Source organism: Accipiter gentilis, chromosome 1 (assembly GCF_929443795.1).
Source record: "Accipiter gentilis chromosome 1, bAccGen1.1, whole genome shotgun sequence".
In the NCBI taxonomy this organism is placed as follows: Eukaryota; Metazoa; Chordata; class Aves; order Accipitriformes; family Accipitridae; genus Astur; species Astur gentilis.
The window spans coordinates 3,115,314-3,132,743 of NC_064880.1; the positions used below are offsets into that span (position 1 = coordinate 3,115,314).

General features: G+C 54.5%; 1 protein-coding gene across 3 annotated transcripts; it reads left to right on the top strand.

The window, feature by feature from the left end:
- Positions 1–971: 971 nt before the first annotated feature.
- On the top strand, positions 972–17,430 carry TMEM240 (transmembrane protein 240). Of its 3 annotated transcripts, XM_049816214.1 has the most exons (5): positions 999–1,061; positions 1,709–1,982; positions 2,215–2,321; positions 13,794–14,002; positions 17,282–17,430. In XM_049816214.1, the coding sequence occupies exons 2-5, from the start codon at positions 1,926–1,928 to the stop codon at positions 17,428–17,430; spliced, it is 522 nt and encodes a 173-aa protein (XP_049672171.1). In that variant the 5' UTR covers positions 999–1,061; positions 1,709–1,925. The 3 variants fall into 3 exon arrangements, with proteins under 3 accessions (XP_049672192.1, XP_049672171.1, XP_049672182.1); XM_049816235.1 differs by lacking the exon at positions 1,709–1,982 and having other exon boundaries at positions 972–1,061; XM_049816225.1 differs by lacking the exon at positions 999–1,061 and having other exon boundaries at positions 1,694–1,982; positions 2,180–2,321.

Consider the following 17,430-nt stretch of genomic DNA (forward strand, 5'->3'; position numbering starts at 1 on the left):
ACCCAGAACGAGCAAAGTCTACTTTGATGTCCCTGCGAAGCCTAAAAAATAAATGATACTTGGGTTCCAGCAAGGTGAAACTAACCCCGAGGAAGGCTGAGGACTTGGAGGTGAAGGCGCTGCACGACATCACCGCCGTCAAGCTATGTGCTGCCACGCATTTCCCACGTGGTGGCTGTAATCTCTTCTGCTCATCCAGATTGCACGGTTTACATTAACAAGAACAACAAACAAGCGAGAAGGCAGAAAGTTATTGGCTGGCCACTTCTTTTATTTTTCCCAGAAGCTCCTAAACGTGGCCTGAGTCGGACTGCCCAAATAGCACGGTGAAATAAAACCGGGGGAGAACCCGAAGCGCGCACGACCTTTTGCTCCGACCTTAGATCTCCGGTTTGGTAGACCGGACAAAGTTGTAATTTTATTTCAGTCCCCAAAATGAGTGGGTCTCCTGTGTCTGCATCACCCCAGCTTTTCTTAGGGGGATCAAGTCCAGGAGAGATACTGGTCAGAGGTGGGAATTGCTCCCGGTTCTGTTGCCACAGCACGCAGAGCAGGGGACCCAGGCTGACCTGGGGCAAAGGGCTGGGGGGACACCCCCCCCCCCCCCCCGGGTCCCCAAGAGGGGCTGTCGCTCTCCCAGTGGGAAGCGTGGGGGATTTCGGGGCTCCCATCCATCCATCCATCCATTCCATCCCACCAAGGGCTGTGCCCGGACCCCCTCCCCACATCCCTGGGCTTTCACACCGCCGGAGACTGGGGAGGTGCTGGTGGTGGTACTTGGGGGGGGGGGGGGATCCCGTCTGTTCCCTCCAGGATACGAAAGAAGACAGGACCGACCCCCGGGGGATGGGGAAGGATAAAAGGGCGGGATGAGGATGGCGTGTGGGATTCAAAAATGCGGCCAAAGCGCTTCTGCCGGGGTTCTCCGCTTGGAAAAAACGTGTGGCTGCCGGCGAAGGGGGGGGGAAAGAAGAGAAGCCCCGCAAGGGCAGATCCGCAGAGCTGTCGCTGCTGCTGTCGCTCGCAATGAGCCGCTCTCGGAGCAGAGCCTCCCCACGTAGGTAAATGCCCGGGCTGGGGAGGGGGAGGCCGGCTTTGCCTGGGAGCATCTCCCCGCTGCATCCCGCATCCCTTCCCGTTCCCACCACCACCACCCCCCCCCCCCCCGGTGGCAGAACCGGGGTCGGGGCGGGGGGGGCTTCCAGCAAAGAGCCGAGCAGCGGGGACACGCAGCCCTGAGCCGGGAGGGTTTGGGGTTGGTTTGGTGTGGTTTTGGTTTTTTTTTTTTTTGGGGGGGGGGGGGGGGGGTGGTTTGGGGATTTATTTTTTTTCTCACCCATCGAGGGGGGGGGGGGGGTGTGGGGATTTTGGGGAGGGTCGGGGAAGAGGATGCAATGAGGCTCCCCCGGACTGGGTGATTTTTTTTTACAGCCTGCCTCCTCCTCCCCCAGCCTCCCCCCCCCCCCCCCCGGTTTTGGCTGGCTCGCTTTCCAGTTGCTGCATGAAGGGCTGTGCTTGTGGCGGTGTGTGCCCGCTCCCGGAGACGTGGCGCACCTCCCTCGGCTAAGGCCGGGGAGAGGCCGGGGGGAAAAAGAGATTTATTTATTTTTTTGGGTATATTTTCCTTTTTTTAAAAATTTTTTTATATATATATATATATTTATTTTTTTTATTTTTTTTTTTTTTTTACCTGTCACATTTATCCTAGAAAAATAAAAAAATAAAACGGGCCAGGGCGAGGGAGCCCGAGGCATCCCCGGCACGGGGGGAGTGCGGGTGTGTGTGCGGGGGGCTCCCCGCCGCCCCCCGCCGCACCGCAGCGTGCGGGCACCCAGCGCGATGCGCCCCGGGCTGAGCTCTGCGGAATAACGCGGCCGCCGCCGGGCTGGGGGCGGACGGACCCGACCGCTGGCAATTCCCTCTTGATGTCCATGAATGCAAACACCATGATTTTCATGATCCTGGGCGCCTCTATCGTTATGGTAAGAGATTTTTGCTTATTTCCCTCCCCCCCCCAATCCCTCCCCGCACCGTCCCTTAGCCCGTGCACCTCTGTGTGTATGCGTGCGTGTGCATGTGTGTGTGTGCCCCATTAAACACCGAAAAAAAATTATTTTCTTGACGACTGCTTCAGTCTTTGGCAATCAAACTAGAGTCAATGTTTTATTCCATCATCCAGAGTTGACCAGATGCCTTGGTTATGGGCTCTTACAGGCAATAGCTTGCTTGATGGACATGAATGCGTTGTTGGACAGATTTCACAATTACATCTTACCGCATCTGAGAGGGGAAGACCGAGTTTGTCACTGCAACTGTGGAAGGTAAGTTACCCGCATAAGGGCTCTCTCGCCTGTCGTGTCCCCCACCCCCCCCAGCCCCTTCCCACCTCATCTCATGGGAAAGGCACAGCGAGGTGGTGGCCGGCGGCAGGGTGCCGCCGGCTGGGCTACCATTTTTGCATTCTGGCTGTGTCTCACCTTCCTCAGCAGCTCCTGCATGAACGCAGGGGGGTTTTGGGTTTTTTTTTTTCCCGGAAGAAGAGTTTTCCGTGGGCCTGGAAGTCCATTTTCCTTTGTGTGCATGCTCGTGTATATGCATCTGCAAGCCCTGGGAAAGTGAGTAACTTTCGTTTAAACGCTTGTCATTTTGTCTTTGTTGTCACCCGGCTGCGTTGTTTCTCGGCGTGTTCGCGGTCTGGGTGTTGCGGTTGGTGGTTGTGTGCCGTAAACGGAACGGGGTTTGGAGAACCGAGAGGATCTGTGCCCAGGAAGGAGTGGTGCTGTCTAGGACAGTGTCACTTTGAGGCTTTGTAATCTTTGATCGGCTTTTAATTCTCTGTGGCTTTTCTCCCGAGAGTTGTAATGATGCCGGACAGAGCACACCGAGGTAGCCGGTCTGTGCTTTTGTGGAGCGTTTAGTAAGCCGAGGGCGTCGGGGTGGCTTCTATGCCAGGAGTATCGCCTTTGCTGTGTATAAGTTTATGACTGGACAAATACCTACCTCTCTCCAGGCAATGCGTAATTCTCCTAAACAACGTAGCGCTTCTCGTCCTGCGTGTAATCGCTGAGCTGCTCAGCTCGTAACCGGGCTTTGCCCGGGATCTCCGTTAGAGCCTGGGGACCGAGTTCCGGGGAGGTGAAATTCTCTTTTCCCTATGGGACTGCTGTCAGTGATCCTTATCCTGCCTTCCTAGAGGCCTCGTTCCCCTCCTGTGCCTGGTTACTCACTGCCTGCTGGAGAGTTTCTTGTCTGTGGGGGAGTAAAGCAGCATGAGGCTGTGCCAGCTAAAGGACATGCTGGGGGAGCCTTCCCCTGCCACATCCAACGTTTAGATTGAGCTTTCCTCCTCTTCGAGCTGCCCCTGGAACCGGCTGCATCCCATCTCCTAGGCGTCACGGTCCTCCGGTGTCCCTGGTGTGGAAGCTAAGCTGAAACCGGGATGCGCGTAGCTTAACGAAGGGAAACGGCTTTGCCCTTCCACTCTGCTTCGTTCACCGACGGTGATCGTTACCTTTCTCCCCGCGGTTCCTCCTCGGATTCCCGTGGCAAAACAGCAAAGCGGCTACAAGCAGCACATCCAGGGCCAAATGCAGCCGGGTCCTGAGCGGTCTAGTAAGCAGAGCCTAAATACCCAGCTCCTTGGGCACCTCTGTGTTAAGGTCAATTGGGAAGACTGTGGACAAGAAACGTCCACGGTGTCTTTGTCTTGCTTTGGCAGGGATCGGCTTTTTCTTAGGTAATGTTTTGGAGCCTTCTTGATGTTTTTCACTAGTTTGAGAGTTTTCCTCTGCCTCTTCACCCAATTTTTCTTTTTTTTACTTGTCACAGCTGTGTTCAGCGGTGGTGAAAATCGGCTGCTGGTAATAGACTTTAACATCGTCCGGAGTGTCTGAAGAGTGTCAGGTCTCACTGGTGGTGTTGGCGGAGTGTCCCTTCTGCCCAAGTCTGAGAAGGTGGCAGGGGGACTCCTCTCTCCTCTAACTGTGTGGCTGCAGAGATGCCGTTGAGGCAGATAAATTAGCCATGGCACTCTCCCCAGACATAGTTAGGTCATTTCTTAGAAAGTGCATGAAACAGCTTCCAAATTGTCAAGCGTGGATCTGAGAGGAGGTAAAGAGCATAAGTTTACCAGTTGCCTTAGGTATGTACAAGCAATGGCTCTTGCCAACAGAAATAGCATACCGGGCACGGGCTCTTATCGTGCGCGAGCATTGGTTTCAACGTGTTCGTGCCCTGACGTAGGAGACGCTTGCACAAAGCATCCCTATGCTATGGGACCGTGTGGCCTCATGCTCTAGTCTGTAATCCTAATGTGAGCTCTGACCTGCTGCCTGAATGCCAGTGGCTCCAGTTCTCCCATTTAAAAGGCAGGTGATGCCGAATGCGCCTTGTCCTTTTTGTCAGCTGGCCAAGCGCTCTGAGTGCAGGCCTTCCGTGCACAGAGCGTGAGCCACAAGCAATTCTGCCTTGCGCTAGGCAAGGATGCGTCCTGAAGCATGTTGTGAACGACGGTAGCGGGGATTGATAAAGGGCTCTTAATTTGCCAATAACCAAAGGGAGTCCTCGGAGGAGCGAACTGGCTGCAGTTCAGTGTGTTGCAGGGAGGAACGGGGAAAATGAGTAAATGTTGCAGAAGTGGATGGGAAGGAGGAATTGGAATAAACGAGGATTGACGTGCCATAGGCTGAGCTGCTGCCATTACCGGTCTTGCCTCCTGCCCTGGTCAGTCACACCGACTAATTCATTCAGAAATGTTTTCCTTCGGCTCTCCTATCCTGGTTTTATCCTTCCTCAGGGTATTAGAGTGAAGCCCTTCCCCAGGAATGGCCTCCCACGTCTAAGCACCCCAGGCTGGACCGTGAGTACCTGGCCTTGGGCACCCAGCGTACAGCTCTCCAGAAGGAACCAGAATCCGCGCTGAGCTTGTGTCGGCGTGAGGGGCTGGCAACTCTTGCCTTGCTGGCGGTGGCTGTGGACGGCGAGGACTGACTCTGTGCGTGCCGCAGGTGCCGGCTGAAGCCGGGCACGCCAGGGGATTTGGGGGTCCCCCGTCTCTTGCGTCCCACCTCATCCCTGCAAGGCTGCAGGGAAAAAGCCCAGACTTCAGCCTTTGGCCGCTCTTTGATGTTAGATGAAGTCCCTGCCGCTCTTTGATGCTAGAGTGCCCTTCCCGGCCAGAAGACGGGGAAAATTGCGGGCAGCCCTGGGCGTTTGGCTCCTGGCTGGGACCACGGCAGGCGGGAGGGCCAAAGGTAGATGTGTGTCATTAGAGCATCCGCGACCCGGCTCTCCGCTCCCTTGGCAATGGGATGGGGGCCTGGCTGCGTTTCCAAGCTCTCCTCACTCGTTTCTATCCACGCTTTCTGCTCCCCGCGGAGGGGCGGCTGGGACGCGGTGAGTCTCCCTCCAGTGGGTTTGTCTCTGGTGGGAGGCTGACAGGCAGCAGCGTGAGCCGTTCCCAGGGCTGTCCCAGGCTCTGCCCCACATTTTGGTGGCTCCAGGCTCTTTGGAGTTGCCTGGGTGCACGGCCAGCAGGGCAGACTGTTCTGGCTGTCTCCTCAAAGAGCCCGTCAGGTTGCGTGGAGGCTTGGTGGCTGGGGTCTCGCCCCGTGGGCAGCGATGTGTCTTTCCCCGGACTCTGCCTGTTCTCCTCGCCGTGGGGGACTGGGCCCAGCAAGAAGGTCCCAGGACAAGCGAAAGGGAGTGCTAGCTTACGGCACCCTGCCCACATCTTCCCGAAATGCCTTCTGCCAAACCTAGCCTCATTTCCTGCAGCGGCGGACTGTACTTTGGGGTTTTTTTCCCCCCATGTTCCTAAGCACCCGGTGTGTCGGCAGTGACTGGGGTGAGTCACTGGGGTCAAGATATTTGGGGCAGAAAACCAGCCCCGTCTTCGGGCGCTGCTGAACGGCTAGGGCTGATCTCCACCCTCGCCGTGCACATCCCCGTGGGGTCAGGGTCACTGGGGCTATTTGAGGCTGAAGCTGTTGCTTGTCACTTTACGCTAGGAGCAAGGTAGTGATTTGTTGAAGTGACCTCGCTATGCCGGGCCCTGGCAGGTGCTTTTCAGCTCTGTGATGGCAGAAGGGAGTTGTGGCCTCTTGCTGGACACAGCAGAAGAGAGAAGGTGCTTGCGAAGGCTGTGCCGTGCAAAGTTTTCAGTGACTGCCCGTGCCCGCGGGGACTGGACCCCATGGCTGTGCGGCACCGGGAGGTAATGCTGTTTGGAGTTACACGTGCAAGCTGCCCTTTTCTCCCACCCGGTAGAAGCAGGCGGTCAAGGCCGATGCATATTTGCGGTCTGTTAAGTGGCAACATCCACCCAGCCACGCTTTTCAGTCTGAGCCAACCTGGGCTGGACAGTGCCTTTGCCATAGGAGCGGTCCTGCTCCGAGAGCCGGGACGGATGCTCCTCTGGGATGCGAGTGGGAGCAGATGTACTCCTGTGTGCAAGTGGGGTGTCACTCTTAGGCTGGACCGGTGCTTTCCCACTCAGCTGCCCTTGCTGGCAGCACTAGAGCCAGGGAAGGCAAAGCTGCCAGAACCCCTGAGGCCAGTCGAAGTGCATCTACAGCTGTTCGGTGGGAAAACGGTCCTGCCAGTTCCCTGGGAAGGGAAGCTGGTGTAGTGATGGCGCGTGGAGTGAGAACGTCAGCAGAGAGACAAGGCTGGCCCTGGTACCTGCTGCTGATACGGAGCCCGCGCAGACTCGCCTGCTATGACGGGGACTGTTCTTCTCTTAACATCTGCCTTCTTGCCGGGGGAAGAAGGGGTGACAGCCACATTTACACTCCTGCTGGCTCCTGTTGATGCCATGCGGGAATGTGCCTGCTGGAGCAGATCCGTGGGGGAGCTTGGCACTCTCTGTCCTCAGCATGTGGAGATATTCAGGCTGTCCAAATCATTATGCTGGGGCCTGCTTGCATGCAGGCAGCCCGGCCCCTCTGGTCCTACCTCCTCGGGAGGCACCGATTCCCAGGAGAGAGCAGGGCTCTGGAGGACTGCGGACGTGTAGTGCTGCCCCAGTCCGAATGTCTCCATCCCAGCCAGTAAAGGGTCCTCTCTGGAAGCAGAGAGCTGGCAGCAGATCAGGAGCCGGGTGATGTCATGCAAAGGAAAAACACCAAAGGGCGTCCGTGGAGGCAGGGTGAGTTGGAGAGAACAGATGACACCTGCGTGGAGCAAGGACCCGTCAAAACAGCCTGGGGGCCTTGGAAGTTCCCCGTCTGCGAAAAGACAGGGACCTCAGGAGCTCTGGCCTGTATTCCCTTTGCCACTGACCTTCTGAGTGACCTTGGGTGAGTCTGTCCTTCCCGGGCAAAGTCTCTCCCCGTGAGCGGGGTTGGAAAAGGACCGAGAGGAGTGTCAGCCTTACCTGAATGCCAGTACCCTGCAGCAGAGCTGGGGGCCTGGCCAACCCTCAAGTCAGCTTTTCCTGGCTGAGGGATACTTCAGCCCTGCTCTCAGGAGGCTCTGATCCAGGAGGGAAAGACTCAGGGCAAGGCTATGCTGGAGCTCTCCCGAAAGGCTGGCGTGCACGGAGACGCTGCGGTGCAATGGGCTGCTTTCCCAGGAGAGTGGCTGGGCACGGGATGGAAACGCGTGAGGTGGCTGCTGGCTGGGGCTCTGCCCCGGTGCTGGGCTCCCTGGCAGCACCAGTGACCCCGGAGGATGGCCGGTGGTGCCGGAGCAGCGTTGTCTTGCGGCAGCGTGCGTTCCAGTAATGCTGCTCGCTGGGCTCTGTCGGTGAGGGGCCAAATGCTTCCAGCCACACTCAGGGGAGGGACAGGCTAGCAGCACTGCTGTCGGGAGGTACACAGAGAGTACCTTTTTTTCCTCCGTTTCCTCCTTTCCCAGCCCCTCTGGAAAAGCCATTAAACCTCTCTGTCCCCAGATCCTCTGTGGATGCGCTGGGAGCGCTCATTGCCTAGCGCTGGAGACCGCCGGGGCTTCTTGGGCTCCTGGTAGCCGCTACAGTGCAAAGAGTCCCGGGGAGACGTTTTCACCCGTGCAATGGTGCCATCCACGCTGGTCTGCAGACTGGCTCTGCTGGCAATCTGAGAGGTGCCGGGCTGTTTGGCACGCTTGGGGAGAGGCTGCAAGGTCAGACAGGGATGCAGAACAGGGATGCTCTTTGCATCCCTCTAGCTCTGCTTGCAGCCCCTGTGTAGGGCATGCCTTGGGGGGGGCTGGCCGGTAAGGCGGGATAAGCCGTGTTCCCCCCAATCCTGCTGCAGCTGGAGATGGGGAATGGGTCAGGTTGTGATAACTGCAGCGTGAGCCTGGGAGATGTGACATGTCTGCTACCGACTGAGACTGACACCTGCCCAGGAGGGAGCCAAGGCGAGCCAGAGCATCAGTGTGCCGACAGCCCCAGCGGAAGGGTGAAGTGGAAAGCGTAGAAGCAGCGATGGGCTCTTCGCATTTAAAATGACAGACCGGCGGCTCTTTTTTAAAGGCTCCCGTGCTGTGCTTTGGCTGCAGCAGCCAGCAACACACGCAAGGTCACTGGAAGGGACAATAGCGCTTTGGGCAGCTCTGTAGTGAAACTTCCCAGCCACGCTGGCCAAGGCTCCGCTCCAGCCCGCTGCACTGCTTGCCCTGGGAGGGAAGACGTCTTCCCCCTTTGTCACAAACACTAGGAAAGGGGACAGGGATGCTACAGCTCACGCGCACGTGCACGGACACAAAGCGTGCTCCCTTAGCGCAGCAGCTTCAGCTTCTCACCTGAAGCGGGGTTACGGTTCTTTTCCTACAATTACATCCGCTTCCCGTGGAAGCTCCACCGCATCCAGGGTGGGCATGGCTGTTAGAGGTAGTGTGTGATTAACCTAGCAGGAATAATTTGGCCCGGATCTGTTGTGACAATTGATACCAGCTTGAACTGCCCAGGAATTGGCCCTCGGGTTATTTGGTACCTCTTTTTCTTGTAAAGAAACACGGTCAGGACGTGGGTTTACCTTATGAGGACCACAGGTACTTGGTGACAGCTCTCTCACGGCCGAGGGTGCTGCGAACCCCAGAGTCCTCACATCCACATCAGTTGTCTGACTGCTGGCTAAGGTAACGCGAGGCTGAAGGAGACTTTCGTCTCTTCTCAAAGGTCTTTGGTTGGTGAAACCGGCACTGACGGGAGGGTTGCGTCAGCCCCTGGACGGCCACGTTTCTGAAAACAAGGTCTGGCCAAAAGCATTTGCTCTGAGGAGCTGCCCTGCCAGAACCTGGGCTCCAGCACTGTCTGCCCTCCCTGGAAGCGCGCTGGCGTGGAGCTGGTGGTGCCTTGCTGCACCCACGTTATGCTCGTCTTGGAGGTGATACGTTCCCTCGCTGGATCCAGCCCCCAGAGCCATCCAGGCCACGTTCCAGTTTCCAATTCCCTTGATGTGTGGTGGGGACCCTGGACCTTTGCGCACTATTAATAACGCGCTGTGCTGATGTGCCAGTGTCTCTGAATCACTCCTGTCACATCCCCAAGGACTTGAGCCGCAACAGAACACTTCTGGGGGTCCGTCCCCGTTCTTCTCCCCATCTCCAGTGGCACCGCTCAATCCCATCAAGCCAAAACAAAGCGTAAAAGATCCCCGCAGCCCAGATCTCTCAACTGTTGCACTAGCAGGAAAAATTCTTCTTTCCTGAGCTTTACTAAAACCTTTCCAGAAAACTCTGCAGAGTGGAAACCTAACACTGGCATCTCCACTGCATAGAACTACTTTGGTAACTCAGGGTTCCCAAAAGCTACCTGGAAGGTAGCAGTGCAGGGTCTCGTGCTTTCCTGGTGTGCTTTAGTGACAGGAGGCTTTTCTTTTAAGGCAACTTGCACCTGGGATCCAACTTTGATTTCTGATACTTGGAAAGTTACGTTGCCAAATCCAGATAGATCAAAGTTTTTGCTCTCTGTTGAATTTTGCCTCTCATGAATTGTCTTTGGACTTCTTAGTGGGTCACCATACAACAGGATCGACTCCTTTCTCCCCTGGGCATGACTGTTCCACAGCATTTCAGGCTGTACAGGCAAAGGGCTGGCACAGGGGTACTGGGAGGACTGAATCCCTCCTTACGGAATGCTGGAAGCCAACGGTCGCTTTGTGTGTCCGGCCCCAGCCCACACATGAACAGTGAGAAAGGTTTAAACCAGCCATCATTTTCTGGAGTTCCCTCCCTCCGTTGTCTGTCTGAGATGCGCCTTATGGCTCATGGGTATGGAGAGATGTTGGTGCAGTCACGTTAAGAGAAGTTGCGTTGAAAACAGTTGTTATCAACTTCACTTGCACCCCAGAGCTGGTTATGTTGTCTTTCTGTCTGCCCCACGCCATCCGCAGCCTCTAGATCTAAGTGACCCTACAGACCTAGACTCATTGAGCTGTGGAGCCTGGAGAAGAGAAGGCTCAGGGAGAATCTTATCAATGTATATAAATACATGAAGGGAGGGTGTAAAGAAGGCAGAGCCGGGCTCTTTGCAGTGGTGCCCAGCGACAGGACCAGAGGCCACGGGCACAAACTGAAGCACAGGAGGTTCTGCTTGAACATCAGCAAACACTCGTTTACTGGAGGGTGACCGAGCTCTGGGACAGATTGCTGAGAGAGGTTGTGGTCTCCCTCCTTGGCGATATTTAAATGCCATCTGAACGTGGTCTTGGGCAACCGGCTCAGGGTGGCCCTGCTTGAGCAGGAGGTTGGACCAGATGACCTCCAGAGGTCCTTTCCAACCTCAGCCATTCTGTGATAGTGTGGGTTTATGGAAGCCGCTGGGCTTTGGGGACCGTCCCCTGCCCATAGTGTGGGTTTATGGAAGCCGCTGGGCTTTGGGGACCGTCCCCTGCCCATGGAAAGGCAGCTGCAAACAGAAAAGGAGTGTCAGGCCCTGATTGCTGCCCCCAAGGTGCCATTCAGTCCGGTGGTGACCAAAGAAAGTTAGGAGAGCTGGAGGAGATCCCACTGCAGTGTGCAGAGTCAGCCTGCACCGAGGAGAGGGACAAGGCAGGGAAGAGGTGACAGTGTCCCTTCCCTCAACGACCTGCAAGCAGAGAACAAGAGCTATGAAGAAAGCGGAGTGCGTGGTAGGAAAAAAACCCCTCTTGTGAAGCACGTGAGGAGGGTGCCGTGTCCCTGGAGCGCTGGCCGTGCTGCACGTGTGTGTGTGTACACGCGCAAGTGCTACGGGCACATCCCTGCTCCTGAGTACTGCGGGAATTTTGGCAGTGGGAGGCGGGTACTCCAGGACTTTTTTCTGGTAGAGGGCTGAGCCCCTCTGTGAAAACCACCTCACGTCTGGAGAGGTGTCTGCACTCACTTGTAGGAATGGGTCTGTCCTTGAGGCATCTGGGAAGTTTTGCTTCTCTCAACTCCAGAGATGGCTGCGTGTTAGCGATGCTCCGCGTGGGGAGGCTTTAGGTAGCCCTGTGGGTTGTGACACAGCGATGCAGAGGAGATATATATACCAGCTCCGGCCGAGGCACTCAAGTCCTTCATCACTTCAAGGAGTCTAGGTTTCTGGAGGTGTTCGTGGACTCAGCCCTTAGGCTGTTTCTGTACTGCAGGAAGGAAAAGGGAGTAAGTTAAGGACCTGCCAGGCATCCTTGGAAGTGGCTGGGGAAGCATGGGAGGTGTGCGTGAGGCTTGCCGCTTCCCCTTCTGCAAAGCTGCTTGGCCATGTTCATGAAATTAACGGGAGCCCTCCCATTCACGAGTAAGAGCTCCCTTTTTGGGAGCCCTCTCTCACACTCCCTTTGCCCCCTGGATTTTCCCTAGCCAAATGAGGGGGAAAAAAAAAAAAATAAATAAATCTCTGGTTACAAACCAACCAGCAAGATGAGGCACGAGCAGGGCCTGCCTTTAGCCTCGGAGGTCACTTTGAGCCGCCGTCAGATGCTATCTCCTTTCTGCTACTGCCCCGGTCTGGTCCCTGGTACTGGGGGGGTTTGCCAAATGCAAATGGGGAGCAGTACCAGAGAGCAGGAGCGTGGCTAGATGGGTTTCCCACCCGCACGCCGTGGCACCGGGTCGTACGCCGGCCCTACGTGCCTTGATCTGCCGGGAGCTGGTGCCTCTGGTGCAGGTGGCCTCCATTAAGTCGTTGCTGAGATTAGGGCTGTTTTCAGCAGGTTCCTTTGAGTGGAGGTTTGTTTGTGTAAATATTTGGACGTTTCTCAGGCGTGATTATTGAGCAACCTGCACCTCATGCATATTCAGAGGCCTCCAACGATATTGCCTCCTCTCCGGCACGTGGCAGCAGGGCTGGGTCCGTGGATGCGGGAGGGATGCGAGGGTAGGTGATGCCGATGGACAATGCTGGGAAGACCCCGTGCCACCGTGCCCTGGCCTTGAGCTGGGAGCACTGGTGACGCATCCGTGCTGCGGTACCAGGGCTGTTGCGGTGGTTTGACGCGTGCAACCCTAGCAGCGCTGGCAGGCACGTGGGGCTGCTGAACGCACCTCTCCGTGGCTGGCCGGCCGTTCCCGGGCTCCGTGGCGGCAGTGACAGCACCAAAATCGGACATTGGGAGGTAGCAGGATGGCTAAGCACAGAGCCCGGGCAGCCTCGTGGCTCCTGGCTGCTCTCGGGGAAGGTTAAGGGCCATTTAAAGCAGATGCGGAGGCTCCAGAGCAGCTTGCTCCCAGTTTTGCTTTGCATCCTGGATTCTGGATCACCCGGGATCCTCTTATCCCACACGCTCGGGTTACCTGTCACAGCTGGTCCCCTCCCATTCAGCCCCCACAGACCTGCCTTATTTTTTTTCTACTCCACAACTCCCTCACTCCAGCCCTGCCATTTCCCTGCTTTTCCCAAGTTAACCAGGGTCTTTCAAGCAGTTCAGCATCAGCCCGAGCTTGGTCTCCGCCGCCTCATTGCACAAATGAACCCAGTTGCCCTTCTGGCGTAAGGCATAGGGCCAGCCTCTCCAGAACCCCCGAGAGAGACGTACGTCTCTGAAAGCTCCAGAGTCCACGCGTTCCCTCTGCCGCTACGGGCAGTTATCGCTGCCTCTTCCCTGAGGAGGATGAGGGAGACCCTGCATCCCAAACCAGCCCAGTCATGCAGTAAGAGAACCTGAGACGGTCTTAGAGCTCGCATGACTTTTCCAGGAGTGATACGCTGCAGGGTCTCTGCCATCTGCTGTCTGAGGATGAATTCGAGGCACGCTTTCAAGTCCTTCCTCCATGGCTGTAAACATGCTCTGCTCCAATATGTGAAAGATATGATTCTCATTTTACTCCGAGAGACGGGACATTAAGCAAAACAGCACACGTCTGGAGACATGCCACGAGGCTGCTAGCACTGGCAGTCCTGCTTAGCGGAGGATTTTGCTAACAACTCCCGTGGAGCGGTATGTTACGATTGCACTTGCAGGGCTACACCGCCGCGCTCTCAGACTGCGTGTACTCACAGGAGCAAAGTGTTATTGACCTCTGCCTGTGAACACGGACGCAGTAATGCCCTTTACGTCTCGGGGGGGGGGGCGACCGCTCCAACCTCCCGCTGTCCTTAATATTATCTTCCGTTTTACAGATGACGAACTTTTAGGGACAAAGAGCCTGGGTCAGGAATGCGACGTGAGTTCCAGGCGTGGGTTCAGGTTTCTATACTTTTCTGCCTCGCGCTCTGCCAATTTCTATGCTGACTTAAGCACAAAAAAGCCGAGACAGCGCTTCTACTCCCGGGGACCTTGGTAGAAACTCGAAGGAATGGTGTTAAACCAGCCCCTGGCCGCAACAGCAGGCGCTGGACGGAAAAAAAACCCCGTGCTCTGCTCTTCTCCACTGATGCTTTTCCCTGTTTCTGTTCCCTGCAACAGGCATCATGTCCATTATGTTATTCCATATGATGGGGATCAGTCAGTGGTGGACTCCTCGGAGAATTACTTTGTGACTGACAATGTAACCAAGCAAGAGATTGATCTGATGCTGGGACTTTTGCTGGGCTTTTGTATAAGCTGGTTTCTGGTGTGGATGGATGGGGTTCTCCATTATGCAGTGCGAGCCTGGAGAACTAGCCGACGGTATGGTAAGTGCAGCCTCATGGGCTCCCTTCTCTTTCCTCAATCCCTTGCCCTGTCCTCTGAGGCTGGTGGAGAGGGTCGAGGTCGACAGCCTCGCAGCGTTTATTCCACGCGGATTTGGCCCAGGCCTGACCAGCCTCTTTATACAAGCAGGAATGTTTACGTGGAAATAGCCAGCCGAGGATCCTAGCCTTGAGGGCTCTGCTTTGGAAAGCGTAAAGTACGTGTTGGTGCAAAGGGGTGGTTGATGGAAAGCAACGTGTTTACCCGTAGGCAGGCTGGCAGATGGTGGTTGTATGGCTGCACATGTGGGCAGAATATTTTCAGGCCAGACAAAACTTCCCTGGAATCTGGATTTTTCTGCGCATATAATTTGCAGCCAGGCACGTGCTTATGGAGTGCAGCCTCTTGTGGTTTGTATAAACGTACGACGATGTGCTGACAACGGCAGACATTTCTGTGCTGTGTCACGGGATGCATCAGCTGAGGTTTCCCCATCCTCACTGCTGTTCCAGATGTGTTAATTTTTTTTCCCCGTAGTGACATCAGCCCCACGGGGAAAAGCGTTAGCCATGCTAGTTAGTCTTTGGACCACTTAGCTTAGCATCCTGAACTAACATCCCGAGAATGACCAACAGACGCTCCTTCAGAGGCCCTCTCTGCCCCTCTTTGCTCTCTCAGCATGGACATCCCGCGGACTTTAATTTTTGGAGGGGAAAAAAAGACAGAAAAACTATTAAAAGAGTGAATGACTCGAAATTCCGTAACAGTATACCTACAGATCTCAGTCTAACTCTGACTGATGGTGCCTGTTAAATTACAACTCAGAGGAAAAGGAGAGTGAGCAAGAGAAAGATTCATCTGTAAACCTGTAAGAAATTTTAATTAGGGAAGTGGACTATCTCTTTCTAAAAACTCAGATCAAAGTGATATTAATTTCTCATTAGTCTTCCCAAATCCCCAGCAGCCTGCTTGAGCAGTTTCTGAATCAGGACTCTCTTGAGGCTATGTTGCTGTCATTTCCCAAGCAGAAGGCTAATTGTCAGCGTTTCCAGCGAGATCTAAGGTACCGAGCCAATCTTGAGGCCGTGACACCTGTTTTTGATCAGACCACCTGTGGCTGTGATCTCATCAGCGCTCATAGAGTCAGCAGGGCTGGCAAGAGCTATCCTTGGGTGAGATGCTGTAGTGAGTACAGCAATATCCTTCTTCAGAGCTGTTGCCTTTCGTCACAGAGCGGTGAGCTACAGGCACGGTATTGCCATCTAAACTACCTTCTTGTGAATTGATGCTGCCTAGATTTTTATTTTTAGTAATTCAGGGCAATGCTAGGAATTGATTTAGTATTTAATCCGAACAATCTTTTTTCTTTCTTTTTTTTTTTTCTTTTTTTTCTTTTTTCTTTCTGTGTATGCATATTCTAAGTTTTTAAGAAGGGGCTGGCCAATGGCGCAATATACTGCGCAGATACATCTTTTCAGAAAATGAATGCAGTATTACTTCGCGCCCGGCTTTTCCTTCCCTTAGCAACCCCGCCGGCAGTGCTCCTTTCATGGTGCAGAAGGCTGACACCCGCTCTGGCCTGAGACGTTTTCTCTTAGTGCCGTCTTTGTGGTGCTGCACCAGCCGCGTGAGACCAGTCTGCTCTTAAACCAGGTTGGTTGTTCCACAGTTGTGTGCCTGCGCTGTTCCCACCTCTGTTAACAACCAACCCTGTGTCCTCATAATCAGAAGTGCGGTAGAAGAGACCCTGGAAACCCTCCTCATCTAATCTGTAGGTCAGGTTTTTAGTGTATACTGTGCAACGGGACGTGACGTCTCTTTCCAGTAAAGGTTTTTACATGCCTTGAGCTGTTCTGTCCAAAACAGTGCGCTTGTGTGCGATGCTGAGTGCCTTTTGCTAAAGACAGGCTGGAAGATCACTGGGGAATTTGGAGCAAAATAATGAGTGTTGAGCTTTTAGCTATTTCCTATTCATTCAAATGAACTATGCAAATCTAGTCATTTTAAAGGCAATAAGCAGAAAGTATACCTATGTCTTTGTTGAATGAGTACCTAAGCTAAAACTTCCTTCTAAAGAAAGAAATGGTGCCTGTGACTATGAGAGATAGGGGTAATATAAAATACTGTACTGGTACAGAACGTAGAGCCCTCCCTGAAATACATGAGTACCACTTAGCAATGACTCAATGTCACACTGTGGCCTGATCAGCTTAAATTTTGGTCTATTAGAATAACCTATAGCTCCTTCCTGATGGAAGAGATTTCGCAAAATAGGAAATATTCTATAGAAATTCAGACATCCCATTGCGCTTCATAGTAGCTGCAGTGCTGGTCAGAGCAGTCACATACCACCTCATGGTAGTTGCAATAGTTTGACTTTATACAATCTATTGTTCTCTGGGACTTTCAAATTCTCCTTTGTGGGGTTGGGCTATGTGTATTTCTGGGTGGAATGACCCAAAGCTCTCATGAAACTGAATGGCAGCTGAAACACTGGTACGGGAAATGTTCGTGGGCTGAGAGCTGAAACACTGGATTAAAAAAAAAAAAATGATGCTGTCCAGCCTGCACTGCCTGTGGGGCAGAAAGTGGCTTGTGCTGATGTTGCATGAAATCGGCCAATGCTTCAGAAGACAGAAGAAAAAAACAGGGATGATCCGTATGCGGCAGCAGCGTGCTGCTGTTTCCCCGGCAGCTTGGTCCCCGGAGCAGTTCCCTGCTAGCTACGGCGATTAGCAGAGATCAGTATGAGGTTACTACCTGTGTTGAATCTTGCCCCTACTGTTAGCCCGACACTCAGAGTGTGAGTAAGGCACAAAGAGGGCTGGAGGATGGGGCTCATCACAAGGAGTTGGTTCCTACCAAGAGGAGAAAGCTGGAGTTTTCCTCTTCTAACTAACTCCCACCTTCACTGTCACGATAGGGCAGCGCAGCCCGTTTGTGCCGCTCTTGAAACGAGCCGTTCCTATAGCAGGCACAACCCAGGTGTGTTTAGCTCGGGGTCGTGTCTGAGGGGTGGGCATCTGTTGAATGCGTCCAGGGCGCAGGCTGTTGCAAGCCCCGGAGAGGAGCGGGCAGTGCTGTGGATACAGCCAAGGCACGAAGTCTGGCTGGGAAATAAGCGTGGTCTGAAGGGAAGCCTCGAGGGTGGCCTTGCCGAGGCCGTAACGCGTGCCCGATTTCTGTGGGGCACTCCAGGAACAGGACTAGGCAAGGCAGGAGAACGTGGGTCTCGCCAATTCCTGTAATATCTCATCTTCCTTCTCCTTTCTGCCTTCCAGACAATTCCTGGTCTTGGATTCCAAAGTTTTGTAACTTAAAGGAGTTCAGAAAACGTCATCACAGGCAGTACGAGGAGGCGACTGGGAACATGGTGCACATCAAACAGAAGCTGTACCATAATGGGCACCCTAGCCCACGGCACCTCTGA

Excerpts from the sequence above, each read along its gene's own strand:
- TMEM240 (XM_049816214.1), top strand. The coding sequence starts at position 1,926 with ATGTCCATGAATGCAAACACCATGATTTTCATGATCCTGGGCGCCTCT. Across the intron at positions 1,983-2,214 it reads TGGGCGCCTCTATCGTTATG|GCAATAGCTTGCTTGATGGA; the intron begins GTAAGAGATTTT and ends GGGCTCTTACAG. Across the intron at positions 14,003-17,281 it reads GAGAACTAGCCGACGGTATG|ACAATTCCTGGTCTTGGATT; the intron begins GTAAGTGCAGCC and ends TCTGCCTTCCAG.